General features: G+C 42.0%; 2 protein-coding genes across 6 annotated transcripts; both read left to right on the top strand.

Moving 5' to 3' along the window:
* The first annotated feature begins 141 nt into the window (after nucleotides 1-141).
* Nucleotides 142-6,043, top strand: Syx16 (syntaxin 16). 5 transcript variants are annotated; one of them, XM_022851101.2, is made up of 8 exons: nucleotides 151-270; nucleotides 565-656; nucleotides 2,031-2,199; nucleotides 2,478-2,625; nucleotides 3,430-3,557; nucleotides 3,837-3,928; nucleotides 4,258-4,368; nucleotides 4,881-6,043. In XM_022851101.2, exons 2-8 carry the CDS (start codon nucleotides 579-581, stop codon nucleotides 5,094-5,096), a joined length of 942 nt encoding a protein of 313 aa, XP_022706836.1. In that variant the 5' UTR covers nucleotides 151-270; nucleotides 565-578; the 3' UTR covers nucleotides 5,097-6,043. The 5 variants fall into 5 exon arrangements, with proteins under 5 accessions (XP_086828721.1, XP_086828720.1, XP_022706837.1 ...); XM_086972595.1 differs by lacking the exon at nucleotides 4,258-4,368 and adding an exon at nucleotides 4,423-4,436 and having other exon boundaries at nucleotides 142-656; nucleotides 3,837-3,966; nucleotides 4,881-5,039; XM_086972594.1 differs by lacking the exon at nucleotides 4,258-4,368 and adding an exon at nucleotides 4,423-4,436 and having other exon boundaries at nucleotides 143-656; nucleotides 4,881-5,103.
* A 4,884-nt stretch (nucleotides 6,044-10,927) lies between these two features.
* LOC111270720 (uncharacterized) lies at nucleotides 10,928-19,947 on the top strand. Its single transcript, XM_022851095.2, has 7 exons — nucleotides 10,928-11,309; nucleotides 12,066-12,304; nucleotides 12,459-12,807; nucleotides 12,955-13,377; nucleotides 13,626-14,918; nucleotides 15,224-15,431; nucleotides 16,855-19,947. The coding sequence occupies exons 2-7, from the start codon at nucleotides 12,209-12,211 to the stop codon at nucleotides 17,006-17,008; spliced, it is 2,523 nt and encodes an 840-aa protein (XP_022706830.1). The 5' UTR covers nucleotides 10,928-11,309; nucleotides 12,066-12,208; the 3' UTR covers nucleotides 17,009-19,947.
* Nucleotides 19,948-21,588: the final 1,641 nt, after the last annotated feature.

Below are 21,588 nucleotides of genomic sequence, written 5' to 3'. Positions count from 1 at the left end.
TTGATGCACATATGACATGTATGAAACTCCACTGTCTTGCATATAGCTTCTCCACCCTTTCCAAATTCTCCCGTTGCAACTCGTCGGATCTTTCTTTCCCGCCGTTCCATTTAAATCGGTTGACCCGCTCCGCAATCCGCAAGATGGCGGCCCCCAGTGAGTTCGACTCCGTTCATCACTGGAGTACTCTGCGGTGTTATTATATATGCATTTATGCAGCAGGAGAATAACAACAGAACCGGTCACACCGACACCAGCAGTACAAAGCAGGTGACAGCGATAAGATTTTATCCATTTTATAGTGAGGTATCAAGGATAACGTTAAGACGCACAACCGGGAAGGTGGTCAGCCCGTGAACCAGTTAGCGTTCGCGGAAAATTCTGCTCGGCTTGTGTTGGATACTGGATTTGATTACTGGCGAATTTGTTTTGCTTAACTCAGCCATCCACCTGCTTGCGGCCACATCTGTTAACTAAATAGACTGATCAACAGCTGCAACGCCGGACGCTGAGGTTTCCTAAAACCACTGAACTTATAGTAGCATTGTGCGTCTCTTGTGGTAGTTTGCTGTCTAGGTATGGCAGTGAAGAATCTGACCGATGTCTACTTGCTTATGAGAAGCAACTCCGCGCGCGCCAAACGCAGCCTAGATGAGGTGAGTGTACTTCGAAAAGTGGCCTAAATAGAACCTATAGGCCATTCACTTTCCTTCGGCGAATGTGACTCAGCCAGTAAACATTTCCACAAAACCGACAGTTTTACCTTTCCATCCATCTATAAAACAAATACAACGCAGCGTAATACCTGAAACTGACGTATGACCTTGTTCGCAGTACATCGTAACGGTTAATATATGAAATTACCATCGAAGAACAATGTTGGGACAGCACCATCGACACCGACTGCTGTAGCTAAGTACGCTGACAAAGCTGTCGTAGATTTACTGATCTATTGTCACAATTAAAAAGAGTATTGTTTCAAATCATACACGGACATCCCACGAACGTTTTATAATATACAGTTTTATAGTTTAATTTACGTTACGAAATTCGAATTGATGGTTTTCTCGTTATCGTTTTTTCTTTAAGCAGAGAATTGTTTGTGTATCGGTGTGCCCGCCTGTAGTTCATCTGTGACCAATTACGATTTGCGTGAAAACTGCGCTATGGAATTAGGTCGTTCGTAGCTTCTCCTATTGTTTGTCACCAGTAAGTCATAGCACGCTTGATACGGTCAATAGCTCTAAGGGAACTAACTTAATGTTTTATTCAGATGGGCGCATATGCTGCATAGGGTATGCCTTATATTGTTAAGTAAAGATAAATATCAGCATTCGAAATTTGACGTAATACCGTCTACTGCTAATGGGCCATCAATTTTCAAAAAATACTGGTCTTCAGTTTCCCATCTTTCAAACACGCACACACATTATAGATTACGTAACATTTTGTTGAAGGTTAAACAGAACGATAGACGTGCCCGCTTGACAGATCCGTGGGAGTAACACGCCAGTGTCAACTGAACAAGCTACATGACAAAGCAGTCCATTGGTATTAGTTCCCTAGCTTTGAGATCGGTGTAGAATTCGCGCTAGGCGTGTGACAAGTTGTGGCCTATTACATTTTATGTGGAGTTCGAACGCTTTATACCGTCCATCCTTTATGGCGCGAAAGACACTTGAACTATAGTTGCGAACGCTGCTGATCTTTCATCACCAACCGAACCTTGCCACGAATAAGGTAAAGTGCCAAGTGGACAAAGAAATTTCATTGTCATTGTTGACCGCCTGATTTTAGTTTGCTGCCAAGTGCAGTTCTTTTTTTATCTTGATTACTTTATGCAGATGCCCGTAAAACACTGATTCGACGTCGCCTAAAATGCCCATCACGAGAAAATGGTTCGTGATAAACAAACCATTGCATTTTTACGGTTGATTTAGTTATTCTATTAACCGACCACTTGCCCTTCATTGTAAATACCCATATGTACATTTTTTAATTTTTTCCTTCATTATTCTCACTTTTCGAAGTTTCAGGATGACGTCGGTGACACAGTGTCCTTGGTAAGTGCCTCGGGTGATGCCGAACGAGGAGAATGGGGCGGTCCAAGGAATCGCGAACGTCGGGTTTTACAGGCGCCATTGTGGACCGACAACCTCGCCGAAATCAAGGCCGATATAGCGCGAATCCGTCATCATTGTACGATTTTATTTATATACTATTAATTTATTAGATACATCGTGTTTTTAAATAATTATTTCAATTTCTTCTGAATTACGCGTTTGGAGCCTGCTTCCGCCTTATATAGTAGACTACCAATTAGAGGAGCTTAAATGTTGTATATGTACTGCCTTTAGTACATATTGCGGAATGCTTCCACACATTGCATACACATTTTCCACACATAATAACAAAAACGATGTAATCATCATAGAGCGTTACGCTAATCCTTGTAATTTGTTCTTAATTTTACATAGTAACCGAATTAAAGCGACTTCATGACAAGCACCTAAACAGACCATCGCTTCTCGACGAACAAGACGAAGAATCTAGGATTCGTGCAGCTCAAGACGAAATAGGCAGACTGCTTCGAGACTGCCAGTCACACGTAGCAATCATCAACAGGTTGGAAAATACAAAGAAAAATAAAAAGTAAAATACATGGTCGTTAAGCTTTTAGGCTCGTCTAGGCTGATAACTCTTTTTACGGCGAAAGGTTCAGTATCGGTCGGGATGCACGGCCCCGATAAAGACAATTCCCTTCGTGTTGTAGAACAACACTCTTTTAATTTACAGGAGACTGTGCGCAGTGTTCGACAATAGTATACCATATAAATGTATTCGATCCTAGTAAGCTATAAGTGAGGGATTCGTCTCACCCGGAAAGTGGTTGAATTTCTTACGGGTCCCTAGAGTTTTATTTTGGGTAGAACTGCGCCGAAAATAGAACCGATTGGCTAAACACTTTCTGAAGTCAGCCATCCGAAGTGATGCGGAACGACTTTAGTATGGGATAGAAAGTACGAAAGACGTTTAAGGTGACCATCAGTATCGACTGCGCTAATTCATCATTAGTGAGAAAGTTCTATTGCGTACTGTACGTGTATGCAGCGTGTACTGTCTGACAAACTGTCTAAACTATATTGTGGAACAAGTTATAAAATTATAGCTAGTAGGAAATAGCTGGCCATTATTTGAAGTTACTGTTACTAAAAATATAATTGGCCTTTTACTTTCACATAGGTAAAATACACTACAGAGCAAAACAGGCGTGGGGCGAAACTCGCCCGTGGTGCCCTAATTTCTTTCCAGTGCTCTTACTTCAGCAAAGCCCCAAGCGAGCATCGATGCAAGGCAAATATCTCGATTGATCCGACATTGTTCTTACGCATGAGCTTGTCCTTTCTGTTATTGTTGACGTGGATACAGGTGGTCTCAAGCAAAACAGTCCGGCTGGGCGGAGCGCCAGTTAACGGATAACGTTGTTCGAGCTGTAGCAGGTCAACTTCGCGAGGTTACGGAGCTTTTCCGACAAAGCCAAACCGACTATTGCAATAGTGAGTACCTGCCAGGTTCTTCGTTGAATAAGTAGATCAATTTATCATGCGGCAGTGTGAGTTGAAAGATTCAATAGACGCCGCGCAATGTGTACATAAAACTCCGACAAGAAATAAACATGTCAAAACAAAAATTTTCTCTATGACTCTATACATGTTCATATATTCAATTAATGTTTCGATCTTTCTCATAAAATAAAATCTCTTTACTTCAACAAACAAGATAGGAGATTTCCAGCGCCAATATTAAATAACCTATTATTTTCTGTATATTTTGAGGAATTAAACAACGTAATAATGCTGGAGCATTCTTCGATCAGACGATTAGTCTCGACGAGCCGCCAACAGACCCAGCAATTATGCAGAGCGATGTATGTGCTCACTTATGGGCATGTTCTCTTAACCCAAAGTTGGTAGCCCATATATTATCATGTATAGTATATATACACACCATGTATGCTGTGTACGCCTTTTTACACTAGCCTTCAATATCTGTGCTAATAGGAGTAGGCAGCCTTGAAGTCTATCCAAATACTATAAAGTAGTCTCATTTGAAAGTCGACATCCTAAGGTCGAAGCAAGGGTGTTCCTTCAACAGTTCATATAAATTTATACGTTTTACTCAATTTCGAAGCCAGGACCCGCTTTAACCACTGTGTGAGATTAGGGTAGTATTGATACCATGTACGCTTCTTATTAGATGATGTTCGTCACGACACAAGATCTACTAACAGCAGAAGAAGTAGCCCAACGTGAGGAGGAGATCCAAGCGGTCGTACGTTCCATTAACGAACTAAATGTCGTATTTAAGGTAAAATAAAATTTAAGGTAAATTTTTTTTATGTTTCATTCTACTCATTTCCAGCACTACTTCTCTAGGTGAGTTATTCTAATTATTCCGCTTTAATCTTCAGTATTTATCTAGTATCTCCTATCTAGGATAAAGGCAACGTTAGTACTTCGATAGTGTTTCTGCTGCCTTTCTGCTGACATCCTACTGCCTTTAGAGTGCACACGTTTAACTTTCGTTTACTTAATGTCATAATATATAGACGATCTTAGGGATTACTGTCAAGATGCTTGACTGGCAGTTTCAACAGGGAACCCCATTTGGGATTTTTAAGAAATTTGAATAGTTCTACTAGGCATTTTTAAGAAAGGCAGTGATTGTTCTCAGAACAACATGTCGCCAAATGCGCGCAATCTTAGCTTGTTTAACATTTCAATAATGGTAATATCGAGCAAAGGAGACTATTTTATGTACGAGAAGCTGAGTTAGAAAATATGTGTGAGAAAAATGTTTTCGGAAATTTCATTCCACAGGAGGTTGCGCGGCTGGTCGTTGAACAGGGTTCGGTTGTTGATCGAATTGACTATAACGTCGATGCCGTTCAGACTTCGGTGAGTCAAGGTCTCCAACAACTTCGGCAAGCAGCCGCCGCCTATAAACGAGGAAATGGCAAATTGAAGTGCATTGTCGGTCTCGCCGGTGTAACTTTGTTCCTAATCATTCTTCTTTTCATCACGAAACTTAGTTGAAAACAAAAACCCGATGGAGTTGGCCCCAAAGCCCCTAATCTGCCATGGTGTTAAGTGCGATCTCTTACGATGAAGAGTTTTTAAAAAAGCCAAAGTTAGAAAGCAAAAAGAAAATAATTATAAGCATTTCGCTACCCAGCGAATTGTTTCTATTTTAACATTAATAATAGTTTTGAACATTGGATAGGAGGTTGTTGATGTTTTAGAGGAAAGCATTTGATATGAGTGAAGTGAAAATTTCAACACAGTAATGCCCAGTAATGCGCCGACAGATTCACAAAAGCCATCTATACTCCATGTACATACATATCATATAGCAGTATATATTTAATAATTAATAAATAATTATCACATATGAAGGACACGAGTTAACGAGGTGGAAGAATCGTGCAAACAGACGATGTCAAAGCAACACTTTTGCTGAGGTGATGAATATTCATAACGGTAATTAATAGCGTAAATGGTAGCTACGCTGAAAAAGAGCATCGGGTTTTAAGATCTAGAGGCACAATACGTCAAGTGATAGGGAAGAACCAGGTACACGACCGCGAGCGGAGAAATGAAAAAGAAAACATTGTTATGAAAAGGAGCAAAACCTAGCTTGAGCCAGAGATCTTGTTGCTGTTGTACTGTGCCGGTGTCTCAAATTGCCTCATTCGTCAACTGTATTGTGATATAAAATTATAAATATATTCTCTCTATATGTACACACAGAGGCCCCCATAGATATACTGGGGTTGTGTATTGTATTGATTGACGACGCAGCAGCAGCAGTCTGAAGCTGCATTGGGACATAAAAACGGTTGAATTGTGTTTCATAGACGCTTTGTTATGTATGGAGTGGAAAAAACCTTGTCGTGAAAAGATGATGAAGAAAGTCGTTGGAAATTAAAGCTATCTATTGCTAAACGCGATGATAAAAATGAAATGTAGACGTGAGTCAGTTATGCGTCAGTGTCTTTACTTCGCGATGCCGTCGGGATAGTAGAAATTGTGGATATTTGGGTGCTGCTATGTAGAGTAGGAAGGGGGGGGGGGGGAAAAAAGGGAAAACGACAATAAACTACATGCGTATTAGAATTTGTTGAGAAAGGTTATTCCAGCCGAAGCTGCCGCCGTAATAGTGTTATAAAATTATAATTCGATTATTTAGTATAGTAGTATATGATTAATATATTTCAAAGTCATGAGTAATTGGCAGCAATTGACGGTAAGGTCAATGACCTAACGCTAGTAAAGACGTCGAAAACCGAATGCAGTTAGTGGTTCGCGACCCGTATGAACATGACCAGATGTGCCCGTCAGTATCCAATATTAGATTCGTTCTATGGATTAACCATATGGAGCTCGCGCGACTTAAAATAAGGTTCCGGCGAAAACCTTCACAGTAGTTTTCGCTAGTCCCGAAAGACAGTAAAAAAACGTGTCCTACCGCTTGTGTTATAGTTTGTATTCATGAATCTCTTAGCGGCAGCGATCTCTAATGGAAATGTCGTTAAAACTATAGAGTAGCCGTACACCGAAGATAGTTTATGATGCACTCTGTGAGAATCCTAAAGCGTTTTAATAAGACGTCTCATAGATCTTTTACGCGCAGTAGTGCAAAAAAACGTATAGTATTGTGTGAGGCAGACAAGCTTATGCTAAAACCGATCTTGTCGTATACAGGGATAAACGAAAGGCGAGATAGTCAATCGTCTGACACCGTTCTGTATATTTGGATACGTTTTTGACTGGTTTCAACACAATCCACGATGGCGTGTTGGCAATTCTTTTCTCCATGATTGAAGTCTTTCGCAAGGTAGACTTTCAGAAGTAGAATCCTTGTTTATGTGGAAATCTCGGAGGGGGCGGGTATGGTCGTGGTAGATTACTGTACGGCAATGGCTGCAAAAAACATTTGTTGTAACAACTGCAATGTCCAGTATTCGGGTAGCCCAGTCCGTAGCCATTGCGGTTTCCGGCACCATACTGAAGCTGATTCGCAGAAGACTTCCAATCGGACGGATAAAGAACTGTTGTCACAGAACGCCAATACGGTCCAACCTCATCTTCGGTGACTGTATTAAAGCCGCCTGGTAAACCGAGCTCCTCGTAAACCTTACTTTTGATTTGGGGCAAAGTTATAGGATATCGGAATGGGTTGTTCACAGGGTACAAATTTGGATAGATGTTCCGATTGGCTCTGATGCTGCAGTGTGGGCACAGCGCCATTGCGAATGAATTTTGTTCCGTACGTAAACGAACAAAGAAGCAACTTAATTTTGGTTAACAAGTGATGAATCCTATTAGTCGAAGTAGAAACATTGGAATATCACAATTTCGTTGTCACCTAAAATCAATTCATCCTATTCTATAGGCAATTGTCTAACAACCACTTCGTTGTGAATGACCCGTTGTAAATACCGCACACATAAAATTCTTCCATCAAAACCCACATGCACAAACCTGCTAAAAAATACTAGAACTTTATTACTGTCAGGAAATAACAGGTTATCTTCGAAATAATATAAAAAAATTTGACGAGGGGTAATTCCGCCAAGAAGTGATGGGGGTAGGTCTTTGCGGATGTTGATCGCATTGTCCGCGGCGCGGCTCGAACAGCTAAGTTGAAATAAATTATGGTAAGCTCGGGCTGTGGGACTCACACACGTAGGGTTGCCCCTTTTAACATACAAACCCTAAATCAATTAATACAGTGAATTCGACCCCCAAAAATCCTAGAGAGTCACAACAGAGTTAAATTTTGAAGCCTATAGAAGGCGTCGTTAAGTCTGACTCACGCAATACTCTCTGGAAAAAGTCCTTGAGTGAACAATCGATTGATGCGTCAGTATCCCTAGTTTGTGACGGCTTACAGCAGCTCCAAACTCAAGAACGCTCAAGCAACGTCGTTTTTGACTTAGCGCATGAGCATGAACATGCAGATAGAGATAGCCCGTTGGTTTAATATGCAAAATGTTGATTCAAAAAGTGAATTAAAAAGTACCCGCTAGAAAAACGGAACTTGAAAAAATAACCGAAAATAACTTATCATCATAACATGGTATTTCCGCAATTTGAATACATATCCACAGAATCGAGTCAAATTTTTGTCAAAATCCTGCTTTCTTAGATATCACGAACAACCTATTTTTTTGAGGAGAAATCAGCCACGCCTTCACGCTGACCGTCGTCGCCTTTTTTCATCGCTGCTTGTGGGTCACTACATCTAGTCATTGTTACAACGTCCATTAACGCATTTATATTAACCTCAGATTACTAGGCAACTTCCAGCAAACGTCCAGAGCATTTAAGTCTAGCCAAAATTAACAGTTTCCTGCACCCTAAAGAGACCACATTTCTGAAATGGGACTTCTCCGTGAACCGAGTGCTTCACTCGGTCTCCATTACCATGCAGTCATAATAAGGTTAATTGCCTAAAGTCTCAAACTACGTGGACTTTGTTGCCAAATATGCAAGGATATGCTTTTGTACATGCAATTCAGTTAATAGTTACCTATATCCCTGCCAGATGTCACAGGTTAACTAAGAGGAACAAGTTAAATTTACGACAGTTACATCTAATGTGCCGCAATACCTTTATTGTTTTCAGCGTTATCTAATGCTAATACACATATAAGAAAACGTCGCAATGGCCAACTTCAGCGTTATCTAACGCTAATACATATATAAGAAAACGTCGCAATGGCCAACTTCAGCGTTATCTAACGCTAATACATATATAAGAAAACGTCGCAATGGCCAACTTCAATAACGGGTTCAATAACCAGGCACATGAATAAGAGGTAATTTATTTTGATGTTTTTGAGGGTGTGAGCCTTTCGATCTAGTAATAAACATCCCGAAACTTGATGCGCTAAGGGACGTATGAATTTTATAATGGTATTCATGAACAACTGCTGGAGTTCATAATTTTGCTTTTATGCAGCTACTCAGTTTACTACACCTTCTTCGAACGTACCCATTGCCAACAACAGTATCATCATCCGCATCATCAACATCATAGTTATAATTAAGCTTCACCGTGATTTTGTGAAGCTTTTCATTGCCCCCATTGATAAACGCGATACCTGGAATGTGTTGGTGGCGCTGGAGGTGGAGGTGGGGGCGGAGGCAGCGGTGGATTCCCAGAGGGTTGTGACGGTGATGTTAGCGAGAAAGGAGGAAACGGAATTGCATGGGGCTGCGCATGAGAAGTGTACAAGTAGCCCGAACCTTTGAACCAATGCGATGGCGAAGGGTACGTTTGATGACTGATCAATGGACTGGAAGATGGGGCAGGAGGAATTTGCTGATCTGAATATAGAGCTGAACACCGATTCAAATATTCTTCGTCAAAATTAGTGTAATCAGAATTTACTGGGATAATCGAGTCTATGGGATTAAACGTTGTGGAAGGCTGTGGCCATGATACCTTAGCCTGTGGTAGTGGTCCATCCGGCAGAGCCGATGGCTGGGATGGCGTTTGCGTTATGTTCGCCTTACACGTATCTGCGTTCAATTGTGCTGGCACAACAGACGTGGACATTACCATTGTGGGGACGTCACCATAAGATTTACTGGCATAGCCACCGTGAAGGGAATCATGGTTATTGTTCACCGATTCTGAGGCAGTGGGCCAACTCCATTCCCACTGTGAAGACTGTTGCAGTCGTTGCAAATAGGACCTTTTCGTACATGTTCCGTTAAAAGCATAGCCATTTTTATCCATATTGCATCCACCCTTTAATTGTTTTGATCTGGAACGCGATTTTCCTAACAACCAACGACCAACGAGGTTGTCGTGAAGGCTGCCGCGAACTATCGGGAAGCAACTCACCTTCGTTATATAAATAATTCCATGGCAAGCACAGTGCTGCCATATAAGGATTACTGCTGCCGACTATGTAGCTACGCCTTCAGATTTGATGATTTACGACTAGTCGATTAGCGGATTTAAGAAGGTTGGGGGGTGCCAGTATATTTGTTGGTTCTAATTTTGGGGGTTGGGTGTATCAATGATCCGACTAGCTTCGTTTTTTTATGTCACTAGCTTGTGCATCGTTATACTCATTGTCACAGGAAAACAATGATATTTTGTATTTAATATGGGCTGGGATGAAAAAGGCTAATTGCAGGCACATTTAACGAAAAAGATGTAACGCAAACATAATCGTGTGACATTTATGTAAATTCACTCTACGAATCCATCTATCGAAATTTATTGGGGCGCTGGTAAAACATCAAAGTCTACCAATAGCGTAAGAATCTCGATCCGCAAAAAACCCAGTGTGCTTGCCCTATAGCCGCAAGGCCTTAAAGTACGAGCCAACCATTCCAGATAAGGGAGTCATAATAGAAACAAAAGAATACACCATCGTCTTCATTTAAAAAGACATTCCCTTAAGAACCTGAAATGAGTGCAATGCTAGCAGTATAGTAACGGCTGTCAGCTCAATAGCTTCAATATTTTTAGTGCTTTATTGTTAGAAATTTCTTCAAATGGCTGACTCCCACTATAAAGCAGTGTGTCTATGCCACGATTCAAACCTGATCCATCACATGTCCCCAAGTTTAACATGCTATCACCTTGCCCATTACGCTATCACAGAGAGCTTGGCAGTTTGAACAGATTTTTTCGTGAATTTTTATTTCCCCTCGCGCCTGCCTCAACCGAACCTACAGCTCTCACTCTTCAGCGGGATTGTAACGTGTCTGCTATGCCTACAGCGCGCTATTTTTTGTTCGTGGTACTATCTGTGGTACTAGTTTGTCTGATATGTGATACGTTCCCCCGCCATATTGTGAGTCAATGGCTGGTGGCGCTAGTGTCACACTGACCAAAGATACACTCGAGAGCAAAAGCTAAAGACAGTCTGACCGTCTGTATTGCAGGCAGTAATAGATTCTCTTCCAAGTTGATTAGTGATTTTGTGTGAGAGCAAACCGATTTACGGTTGCGTGTCTGGCGTAGAGCTACAATACCGTACTGGTCTCGGCTCTTCGAAGTCATTCTTGTGCTATTTCTTTATGTGTGGACTACGATTGTGGTGTGTTTTTGTGTATGAACTATTTGGGGAAAACGTGCTGGGTAGTTTTTGGGGCTTTTCATCATTTCAGGAAGTTTGTGTTTGCGGGTGTTGTGTGATGTGAGCATTTACAATATGCAGTATTAGTCTTCTTAACACAATTCACACAGACGTAAAGCAGTCTTCGTCAGCAAACCTATCTGTAAGTTTTCATTAGGTAATTGATAATCGAACAGCAGTAGCTCGAGAACAATGGCGCTGCTGTGATCTTAATTAGAAGAGCATTCTTTAGGTCACGGCTAAGCCGATAACGTGCAGGGCTGCTAACTGGTATTCAGTCGCAGATTTTCTACGTGTAGCTAAGTAGCGTGAAAAACCCAACTCACTATACGGCGCCTATATGTTGATGCTCGTATAGCGCACTGAAATGGAAGACCATAGAGGTTTGGTATGATTTGTACACTACACTGTACAGCTGTTGGAAATACATAAAAATTCCGTTCGCGAGAATGGCCAGGTAGTGGGCAAGAAAAGCCACTGTGTATACCATGGCGTAGGTCTATGGGTATGATGCTTTCTTCATGTAAATCCAGCGTGCAACTTGCTTGGCCATTCCAGTGACTCAGTGCCGTCCGAGGCGTCATCCCGTACAGCTTTTACATGTATTGTAGAATATATCGATTCCTTATTATAACGCGTTGTGTGGTAAGAGTCAGCATAAAAACTTCATGTGCCGATCATAGATTTGCAAAAAAAAATGCTGTCGTGTAAACAAATAACGAAACGATAGCTCTCGTATGACCTTAAAAGCTTCGCAATGAGAAAAGATTTGCCTTTAATTATCGCTTTTATCCACGCTGCATACGATAGGAAGCCTGCTGGGCGAGGTTACTCGATCTAGAGAAGATATAATTTAGATTGGAAAGAGTTCTACAAACTAATATCCTGTGAAACGTAGGTTTCAGATCTTAGTCGGAAGTTGGATTACAAATTGATGCTTACTGGTGTGACCTATCCTACCGATCAGCTATAACGTCTATTCAGTTGCATTGGTAAAATTTAAATCGACAGAACGTATTGTCGCTTTCGTCCTGCCGCAATATGGACGCTCATTTGAACGTTGCGGAACTACCTTTGCCACCTGGGCCTCCCCCACAAAGACCTGCCTGGGAAAAGGCCATGGAGGAATTAGCTAAGGTATGTATATGATGTTCGATCCCGTTGAGCTCAAACTATCCTTTTTACTATGGTTTATTAATCTTGGCATTTTAAGCAAATACCAACTTTATAATGGGGTTTTCAAACAAATACTGTGGACACATACATTATCCAGTTTTTCAATGTTGTCCAGGTTAACCCTCGGGCAGCGGCAGCTCCACGAGTGCTCAGCTCAGCCACGACACCGTTTCCACCTGCCCAGATGGACGCGTTTACTGGTAGTTGGGGATCCCCGGGCTTTGGAGCCTGGGCACCGCAGCAACAACAGCAACAGCCAAACACCCGACAACCTAATGGACCATTTCCCGTAGACATGAGTGGCGCTGGTGTTGGTTTTCCGCCGGTGTACGCGCCCTTAGCTGGAGTGCAGGCTCCCGCTTGGGGTTGGGGTGTAGGTCCTCGTCATAGGTCGTCCAGAAACAATTTCAATGGCGCGCAACAACATCGGGGGAGTTCGATCGGGGCCAATCGACTTGGCAATGGTAGGCTGGCTACCTGTAGGATACTGTAAACGCGGCAATTCGCTCTAATGATTATGAACACTTTATCGCTCACTAGATGACTCCACTATTATTAGCTGCGGGTACCTTCTTCCAGCGATGCTCATTCTATTTTGTTTTGCGTTTTAGGTGTTGTTCGAGGGGATATGGTTTCGTCTATGGGTCTCGTGAATCACATAAACAATTCAACAGAAATTCTAGGTAAGGCGAATATGAATAGCAGTGGAATGGTTCAACATTCCCCGTCTCCGACAAGTCAACAAACACAGCAGCCGTATCGAGGTTCACAGCCCGGCGTTACTGGAGGTGCCGAGTTACAGGTTGGCAACGGCATGAAAATGTCAATTGTCAATGGCACTACCATGCCACAGACCATAGGAACTTCCACGGGAAACAATCAACAGAAACAGCAGGCTGAAAGCGGCAACAACGCGTCGACTGGATCGTCATACCTCACCGAATGGCCTATTGCTCTACAGGACTACACGCGCCGATCGTTCGCGAAGTGCAAAACTGAATTTGATAAACAACAGGTTGAGATTATTATTAGAGGTGAGTTTTTGTTTTTATTTTCGAAGTTTGTAGCGTAAAATATGGGCCATTTATGAAAGACATTATTAGAATGCATTATAGTAGAACGAAAAACCTCTTCCCTTCAAAAGACTCCAAAGACAAAAGACCACAATTACGAATTCGTTTGGTAGGTGCCTAAATTAACACGACCGATTGCTTAACTTTTGGGAGTGCGTTAGCGTAAAGTATGCTAAAGAATAACGCTTTTGTTTTGTTTGTTTCCTTAGGTAAGGTGACTGCTGCGACGGATAGCAAACGATTATGGACGCACGATTGGGCAAACGAGCCCCTGCCAAAGGTATACAGTGAGACTGTGGAGGAATCCCGTCGTCAGGAAGAAGAACGCGTCCAAGCAAAAGCTAACGCGGAACGACAACGCCAGGAACAGATAAAACGAAGCAAGGCTGAGCGAGCTAAACTGAAGGCTGAAGCTGAACGACAGCGGCAGGAACAACTCAAACAGCAAAAGGTCGAAGCTGAGCGACTTAGGCAATTGAAACGAGCCACTAAAAACGAACCGCCACACTCGAGATTATCTAGCGGCAAGGACAAACGGTCGTCATTGAACGATAGCATCAATGGCCATCGTAGTGACGCAATAGAAGAGGACGATGATGATGATAAAAGTAGCCTATCGAGGTCTAGAAGGTCGTCGGAAGTCGTGATCAGAAGTGAAATTAATAGCGAGCGACAACGCCTGGCCGAAGCTATGTCAAGGCTAAGCGGTGATGACCTCAGGTTGATGGTTGGGTCGTTAGGAGCGGCGGGGTTAGGGAACAAGCAAAACAACAAATCAGAGGGAATTTCTTCAGCTTTCAGCAAACAAAGCCTTTCGGGTAACAGGGTTAGTGGCCGTGGTAGTGAGTGGTCGAAGGGCTTACATGCTAGCAGCAGCAGCAGCAACAACGCCAAGAAAAATCAGAATGATAAATTGAAAAAACGATTTGCGGGAGATGAGTTGAAGACGAGTCCCAGTCAGTTGCAAAAGAGAGCTCGGCGTTTTGCTAACAACAATGACTCCGCGTCGCCAAGCGGATCTGCTAACGGAAAACCTATTCGTAAGACCGACATGACGATGAACGCGACGCTATCGGATAACTACAATTGGTACGAGGATTGGTCAGGTGCGCCGATCGAAGGAACTTGTCAGGACATTGAGAAGGCCTATTTCCGTTTGACATCGGCACCCGATCCTAGTAGTGTTCGACCAGTCCATGTTTTGCGCCGGTCGCTGGAACATATTAAAAAGGCGTGGATTGCTAAGCAAGATTATCACTACGTTTGCGACCAGCTCAAGTCTGTCCGACAGGATTTAACTGTACAATGCGTGCGTTCGCTATTCTCGATTGATGTTTACGAGACGCATGCTCGAATCGCTCTCGAGAAAGGCGACCACGAGGAATTTAACCAATGCCAAACTCAGCTGGCATCACTCTACGCAGAGTTTCCCGATGCGCGCCACCGATTAGAGTTCGCGGGGTATAAACTGCTCTATCACGTCTTCACTCGGAACGTTTTAGGTTTGTATACCGCGAACTTCTTCCTAAGAAATTTTAGGTTTTCATTTTGATTTTGTTTGTTTTGGTTTCATTTTTTCAGTAATCATTAATTCCAACCGATGTTATTATATATCGTAACAAATTCGAGTCAAAGCTCGTAACAGTACCCTAGCTCAAATTTTTAATGTAATAACTCTGCCACCTTTTTTTAGAAATCCGTTCCATTGTTTTCATTGGTAGTATCAAAAAGTTAAGATAACTGTACAATCAAATTGTTTTTTTTATTTGAACTGTTTTTGATTACGTATGGTTTTTCGTCGTTCTAGATATGAACAAGACCTTGGCGTCTCTGAGTGCTGAAGAGCGGTCCCATCCGGTGGTCGCGCACGCGGTGAAGGTTATCTCTGCTGTGAACACCGACAACTATAGTCGCTTCTTCAGGCTGTACCAGGATGCCCCCCGAATGGGCGCTTACATCATGGAGTGGAGCGTGGGCAGAATGCGCATTTTGGCCTACAAGGCCATTTTGAAAACGTATGTAGTGGTAGGGTTGCTGTCAGAATCGACAACAGGCCTGCGAGAAGGATTGTAAGCAAGGCATGGGAGGGCTAGTTTTGGGTTCCAGGGTGGAATTTTTAAATGGGTTTTTCAGTTTGCTTAAGAGCAGCACCTCTTGTTTGCTGAAATTAGGTAGAGAATCCTCTCCGAGTGGATCCTGTATTTGAGAGATATATTGACATAAAGGGGAGTATAACATCGACGATGAAGATATTCTTTCCTTTGAGGATAAATTCCTGCAGCAACGTTCAGCATCGCTTCTAAAAAAGAAAACCAAGAAGTGGCCTGTTATACCTGCCGTTGTGGATGACCATCAACAGCCGCGTGCATATCTCTTCGTACTATGTCATCTGTTGTCAGCAGACACATGAGCCACAGGATGAGAACATTAAAGACTCTCAATAGTGAAGTACGCCGGACACCAATTACAGGAAAAACCGTTCGAAAACGGGAACTTTTCGACCGAAGTTCTCATAAGCCTACGCACATATTCTGATTTTCTCTACTGTAATCGATACAACTCTCAGTGAAATTCACTGTTCTGTAAACGGAAATAACTGGTATAGTCGGCAAATAACTACTCACAGCTTGCCTCCTTCAGGTCAGCGTAATGCTGACTGATGTTGGCGGCAGTGACAGAAGAGTCAAATGAGTACTTAGTCGAACGTGATTTAATTTGTGAAATGATGATAGTGATGTGTCGAGACGTGACTATCTCGTTATGCAAACACGAATTTATGACTTGGTGGAGAGAAGTCTAAGCAACGGTCTGCAGCATCGATCTTGCAGGGCACTGTTGCAAAGACACTCTTTTACCGCAACAAGCCGAGATTGGTTGGCCTATAAAACGAGATGGTCGTTAGGGGTACTTATTTTTATCTTTAAAGACGGTCAACTGGGCGTGTGATCAAGAAAGATTGACTTTTGACTGTATCTAGCGTTACATGTATAGATATATAGATCAGGTTGAACGCTAACCTTTCCCTTTCAGCAAGTATTACCGGCCGTAAGTTTCGTTACCACTTGATTTACATCGTTTTATGTAGGTCAATGTATGCGCTTCAGCGTTCATACGTGGAGCTTGCAGTGAACGTATTTAGAACGGAGACCACCCGGTTTTAAGAAACAGTAACAAAATTGGCGGTTTGTTATAATGGCGGTCGATTTGGTTGCTGTTACTGCAGTGGTACCACTTAACTGAAAAAAAAATAACGCACATTTTGCACCCATAAGTATACTTATATATACATTTATTATGCCGAAGTTAAATGATATTGTTATTGGCATTTCTTATTTAATATTAACACCAGTTTTGCCATTTACTATTCTAATTAAAGCTTGAAACAACAGGCGAATGTAATACTTTGATGACTAACGTGTGTCTGTTGAATGATTCTAGATTCCGGCCAGGAGTTTCGGTGACTTACCTAGAGAAAAGCCTGCTCTTCCCAGGACGTCTTGAGCTTAAGGCGTTCCTTGTCGAACAGGGCGCCGTGCTAACGGCTGATCAGCAGAATGTCGAATGCAAAGAGTCCCTTGCGCGTATGTCGTAGAAAACAAGACGCAGTGGCGTATTCGGTTTTCGCTTGACCCAGAGAGTTAAGGAAAAGGGATTAGGTGTCCGAAATGCCTTGCCGTGACCCTGTGTCACTAAAAGGCTGTTAACCCTTCAACACCTCTAGCTCATGAGTGGCGATCATCCAGTGTCTTTGTCGACTGCATTTAGTCACGATTTCTCCTTCCGCATCCTTCGTTCAGCGGCGAGAACCATTTCAATTAAAGAAGCACTGTTGTTCTCTGACAGCGGTTCGCTTTGCCGTTCGCGTCACGTGCGCTATGGCCTTCCGTCTCAGGCTCGTACCGTTTCATCAGTCCCGTTATGTTGCCAAGAAACGGGACCGTCTCCATGGTCATAGATGAGACCGTCACATCGATGCTGCTCGAAGTGGTCGCATAAGGCGAGCTGACCTATCCAAAGCGGTTGGATCCCTTATGTAGACCTGTATTGGACTGTCCCATGCCTTGAACATATGTTGTCTTCTATCCCATCGACACGTATTATCTGCTCTGTGCGATTAGGCCTTTGACATCTGTGAAAGTCTGTCGCTTACATCGATATTGGTGGCCCTCTCTCTTTTCATTCCTTCGCGCTAAGCCTACGTACTCGGCTATCGCAGGCGTAGTCTGAGTGCACTTATATCCACTACCAGATGAACTTAAGCACGGTTCATGATTCACAACAGCAACAACGATGTACTTCAAGAGTGTTGTTGGCCGTCAATGCCAGCTCTGTTTTCTTATTTAATAGGCATGTGCAGTGAAGGGTTTCGTGCGTTAACTAGTGGCAGAGCTGGTAGAACGAAGAGGGCTTGACCAAGCTTCTAGCATCGTATCTCCACAGGCTCCGAAAGAAAATGGTAACATCTGACTATGGTACAACGAAAACGGTCCTCTTAGATGTGGCATGTTCACAAAATCTTTAACCTATCACAACCGGAAAGCCGTAAATGGAGCAAGGAGCAGAAGTTCTGAAAATTTTTGATATTCATATTTAAGGGAAGACCGCCTCCTACTTCCTCACTCGTTGTGCCTGTGCCAACTGGCACTTCTGCAACCATAGGTAACTTAACACCAAAAAGGTACGAGGGATTTAGTAGGAAGAGCAGGCAATTGGCTCTATCGGAGATTGCGATGTCGTCAATTCATCGTTATTTCAGCGAACCATAACAAACATCAATGGCAACAAGGAAAGATGACATAAACAAATTAAGTTGCAAGAAGTTCGAAGAAGAACTGTGCCCGTCTGTCTGTACGAGGTCTGAGAAGGAGTCTAGCAGCAAGTCGTAAGTAAATTGAAATGGATGATGGAAAAGATGCGGCCATTAGTGGTGAAGAATGACCGTAGCGTGGTAATGACAACAAAAGGCGAGATCGCGATTTACGTAAGTGTAATAAGGCTATTACAATATTCAGCAACACAATAAGTGATGATAGGGTGGTGGTGAACGTTGTAAATCCGGCAAGACCATATGATTCCATCGATCTGCCCTAGCAGGAACCATTATTACCTATTATTACTGCAGCATAACATCGATAGGACAGCAGTGATAGACAGCACTGAGGTGAGCGGGATGATATGGTGGCGATTGGTGACGTCTTGGTCACAGCTATCCATGCGACCATTTTTTTTTTAATTTCTTCGTATGAAAACGACAATACACGACTTGAAAACATACCAATATAAATTAGTGCAAAAACAATTAACGAACCGTTAACGCAGGCATGCGAATGTACGTGGCCATAGACGGCCCTTACTAGATGTGTTAAAACGCGAGGCGACAGCAAGGGAAAGCATGTCGGCAACTGAAGTTGAAAACATAGCTATATTTAGTAGTGAGAAGCCCCCATCAGTCTAAACGAGATTGGACACTATGGTGGCTGTATAATAACTTACTATAATAGAGATATGTCCTTAGACTATATACTTTGACTCGTAGTTACATTCGTTGAGCACAATGATCAATAATATCTTTGATGTGTCCAACGTTTACATATATCGAACTTCTCCGATATAAATGCTTTAACGCTGTTTTCTTATTGCTTTCTGCTTCTATATGCACAGTCATCATTTGGGAGAAACGGAAGATGTACACTTTTTTTGTAGCCATCATTGTCCAGCCTAGTCTCTACCCCCCCCCCCCCCCTCAAACACATACCTCGTTCTCTGCTTGGGGCCCCTTTGGGGTGCCTTAATGAATGTATAGAGAAAAAGCGAGTGAGAGGAGCTTATAATTATACGTTGTTAACAATTATTTTCATACTGATAATAATGATACGCCATACACTTGCATTAGATGACATTAAGACATTTAGCCCATGGTATAATAAAGTGGCGCGCAGAACTATTGCTCTAAATGGAGACTGCGGAAAATGTCCACTACAAAGAGAAAGCCCGTCCCCTTTAGCAATTATCGCTTTAATTACTTCGTGGCATTAGTCCAGTACAAGGAAAAAGAACATAATAATAATAATAATAATAATAATAAAAGCATTGGTTTATCATTTTTTGTATATAGCACTACGCCTTTCCGTTTCTTCGATTGTGCCTGCAACTTAGCAGCTGGCTTTGTTTTTCGTAGATATTGTCCTATCCTCTGTCAAGTGTTATAATGATATGTTATTACCGTGTGGTTTGTTGTTCTGATATGATAAGAATAAAACGGAGAGTGCCAAATCTAGGTGGTACTAGCCACTCCGGCACAATTCCTTGTCTAAATAGACAGCAACGTTTTTTACGCCAGCAGGCCCAAAACAGTAGGGATTCTGGCCTTATCTGTAGACTGACTGAAACGCTCAACAGGGATAGCGGGATTTGAGACAACAGTTCGATGTTCTTACTGTATAAAACCTTATACATATGAAAAATAAAGGCGTATCCAATGGGCTAGTAGTGAATAAAGAGGCGAATTAAGAAAGGGTCGCGTTTGCTAAATTGTGTTCTCATTTTTGACAACTTAAGGAATATATAGCTGGAACTTAGTTTAGTACTGGTGTTTTACATCTACAAACCGAGTTTTAGTTGGAATCTACTAGAGTTATACTATGATGAATATACGTTATGATAGATTGTGTGTAAATCAGTAACGTCCTTTTATACAACCGTACCGTTGCAAGGCTGATCTATTTTTGGCTCGGGGCTTCGATTGTCGATCTGTCGAAATACCCTTCAATAATTGGTTAATATGTAGTTCATGTACACATAAGTTCGAGTAGACAAAAATTAGAGACACTTAGAACATCAATTAGAGACTGCTAATCATCAGCTACATGACAAGCTTAGCCAGACCAAAATGGCTTTCATTGTGAACAGGAATCAACCGGAGGGATTGTTTCAGCTGCCTTCTGTGAGACGAACAGTGTCATAAAGACGTTCCGATACGACAAATCACTACCCTCTTGTAATACCTTCGGTGGCTATATGGAAATTATTGTAATGCTATTCTATATAGATTTACTTTTAAAAGACTAAGAAACAGAAAAGAATAAACCTTTTTGGCGTTACGAATAGTTGAGAACTATCGTGTGTAATGCTGCGGAACCGGAAATAGCTGTACAAGAGAAAAACAAAAATTGGGGGTCAGGAGGTTAGGTAATGAGTCATTTTTATTGGATAAGTTGTTCATCCAAGGATCAGTTAATTCATGAGCTAGTTAACATAAAAAAGTTAAACACTAACTAGACAGCAGTGCGGGGTTTTTGTTAGTTTCGCTGTGCAGTCAGGGTGGATTCCTTGCATTGTAGCCGACACAAACACTCATCATCCTCTGTTCAGTAACGTAGTTTTTAGATAGGTAGAGCATATATTGGCCGCAAGGAGCATAATTTCATGTATACTTTCATCGATTTCGGCAAGCTGAGGTTGAAGAATCTCTTCAAATACACGTAGTCTGAAATGGGCATCATATGACTTCATAGCAATCACACCTTGCCAACTGGTTAGATAAACTTAAGAAACACAGTTATTAGGGTACGAAAAACTGAGGTTATTAATTTCAGCTAATCTGTTTTGTAGCTACAATAGCGTTCAGTATGAGATGGCAATATTTCTTCATAGTTAGGTCTCCAGAGGTTTTTTAGGTAGCATATTCACCTAGCATTTTTGCTGAAGCCTTCGATCGGCTTCGTAGATCGCTAGAAATTATCTTGATGTGATGGGCGACGTTGAATCTTACGGAGATTTCTAACCTCATAGCGACAAACGATGTCAATACGATAACAATATGAATATACGATGACAATTTTAATTAGGATGTTAATATTAACGTTATTATGAAAGAAGAGACGCTTGCCGAGTTTAAAATGTTTAGCAGAAAAAATAGCTAGATTTATTCTTTTCTCTTGTAAAAACTCCATAGTGGCAAAGGCGAAGATTTTGAGCAATATTTTCAGGATCGTCCACGATAATTGAAGATTTAAACTAGCCATACAGCGCGTAGGTCTCGATTATTGCTGGATCATTTTCGTCCTCCGACACTGTGTATGCAAATCTGATGTTCCACATAATCAGGCAGTTTGTGTGCTAAATACAATGCACGTTATAGCTCGATTGTTGTATATGGATTGAGGTAACAGC

Source organism: Varroa jacobsoni, unplaced genomic scaffold (genome assembly GCF_002532875.2).
Source record: "Varroa jacobsoni isolate VJ856 unplaced genomic scaffold, vjacob_1.0 contig00068, whole genome shotgun sequence".
In the NCBI taxonomy this organism is placed as follows: domain Eukaryota; kingdom Metazoa; phylum Arthropoda; class Arachnida; order Mesostigmata; family Varroidae; genus Varroa; species Varroa jacobsoni.
The sequence above is the reverse complement of the archived record's forward strand: the minus strand, read 5'-3'. Positions and strand labels throughout refer to the sequence as shown.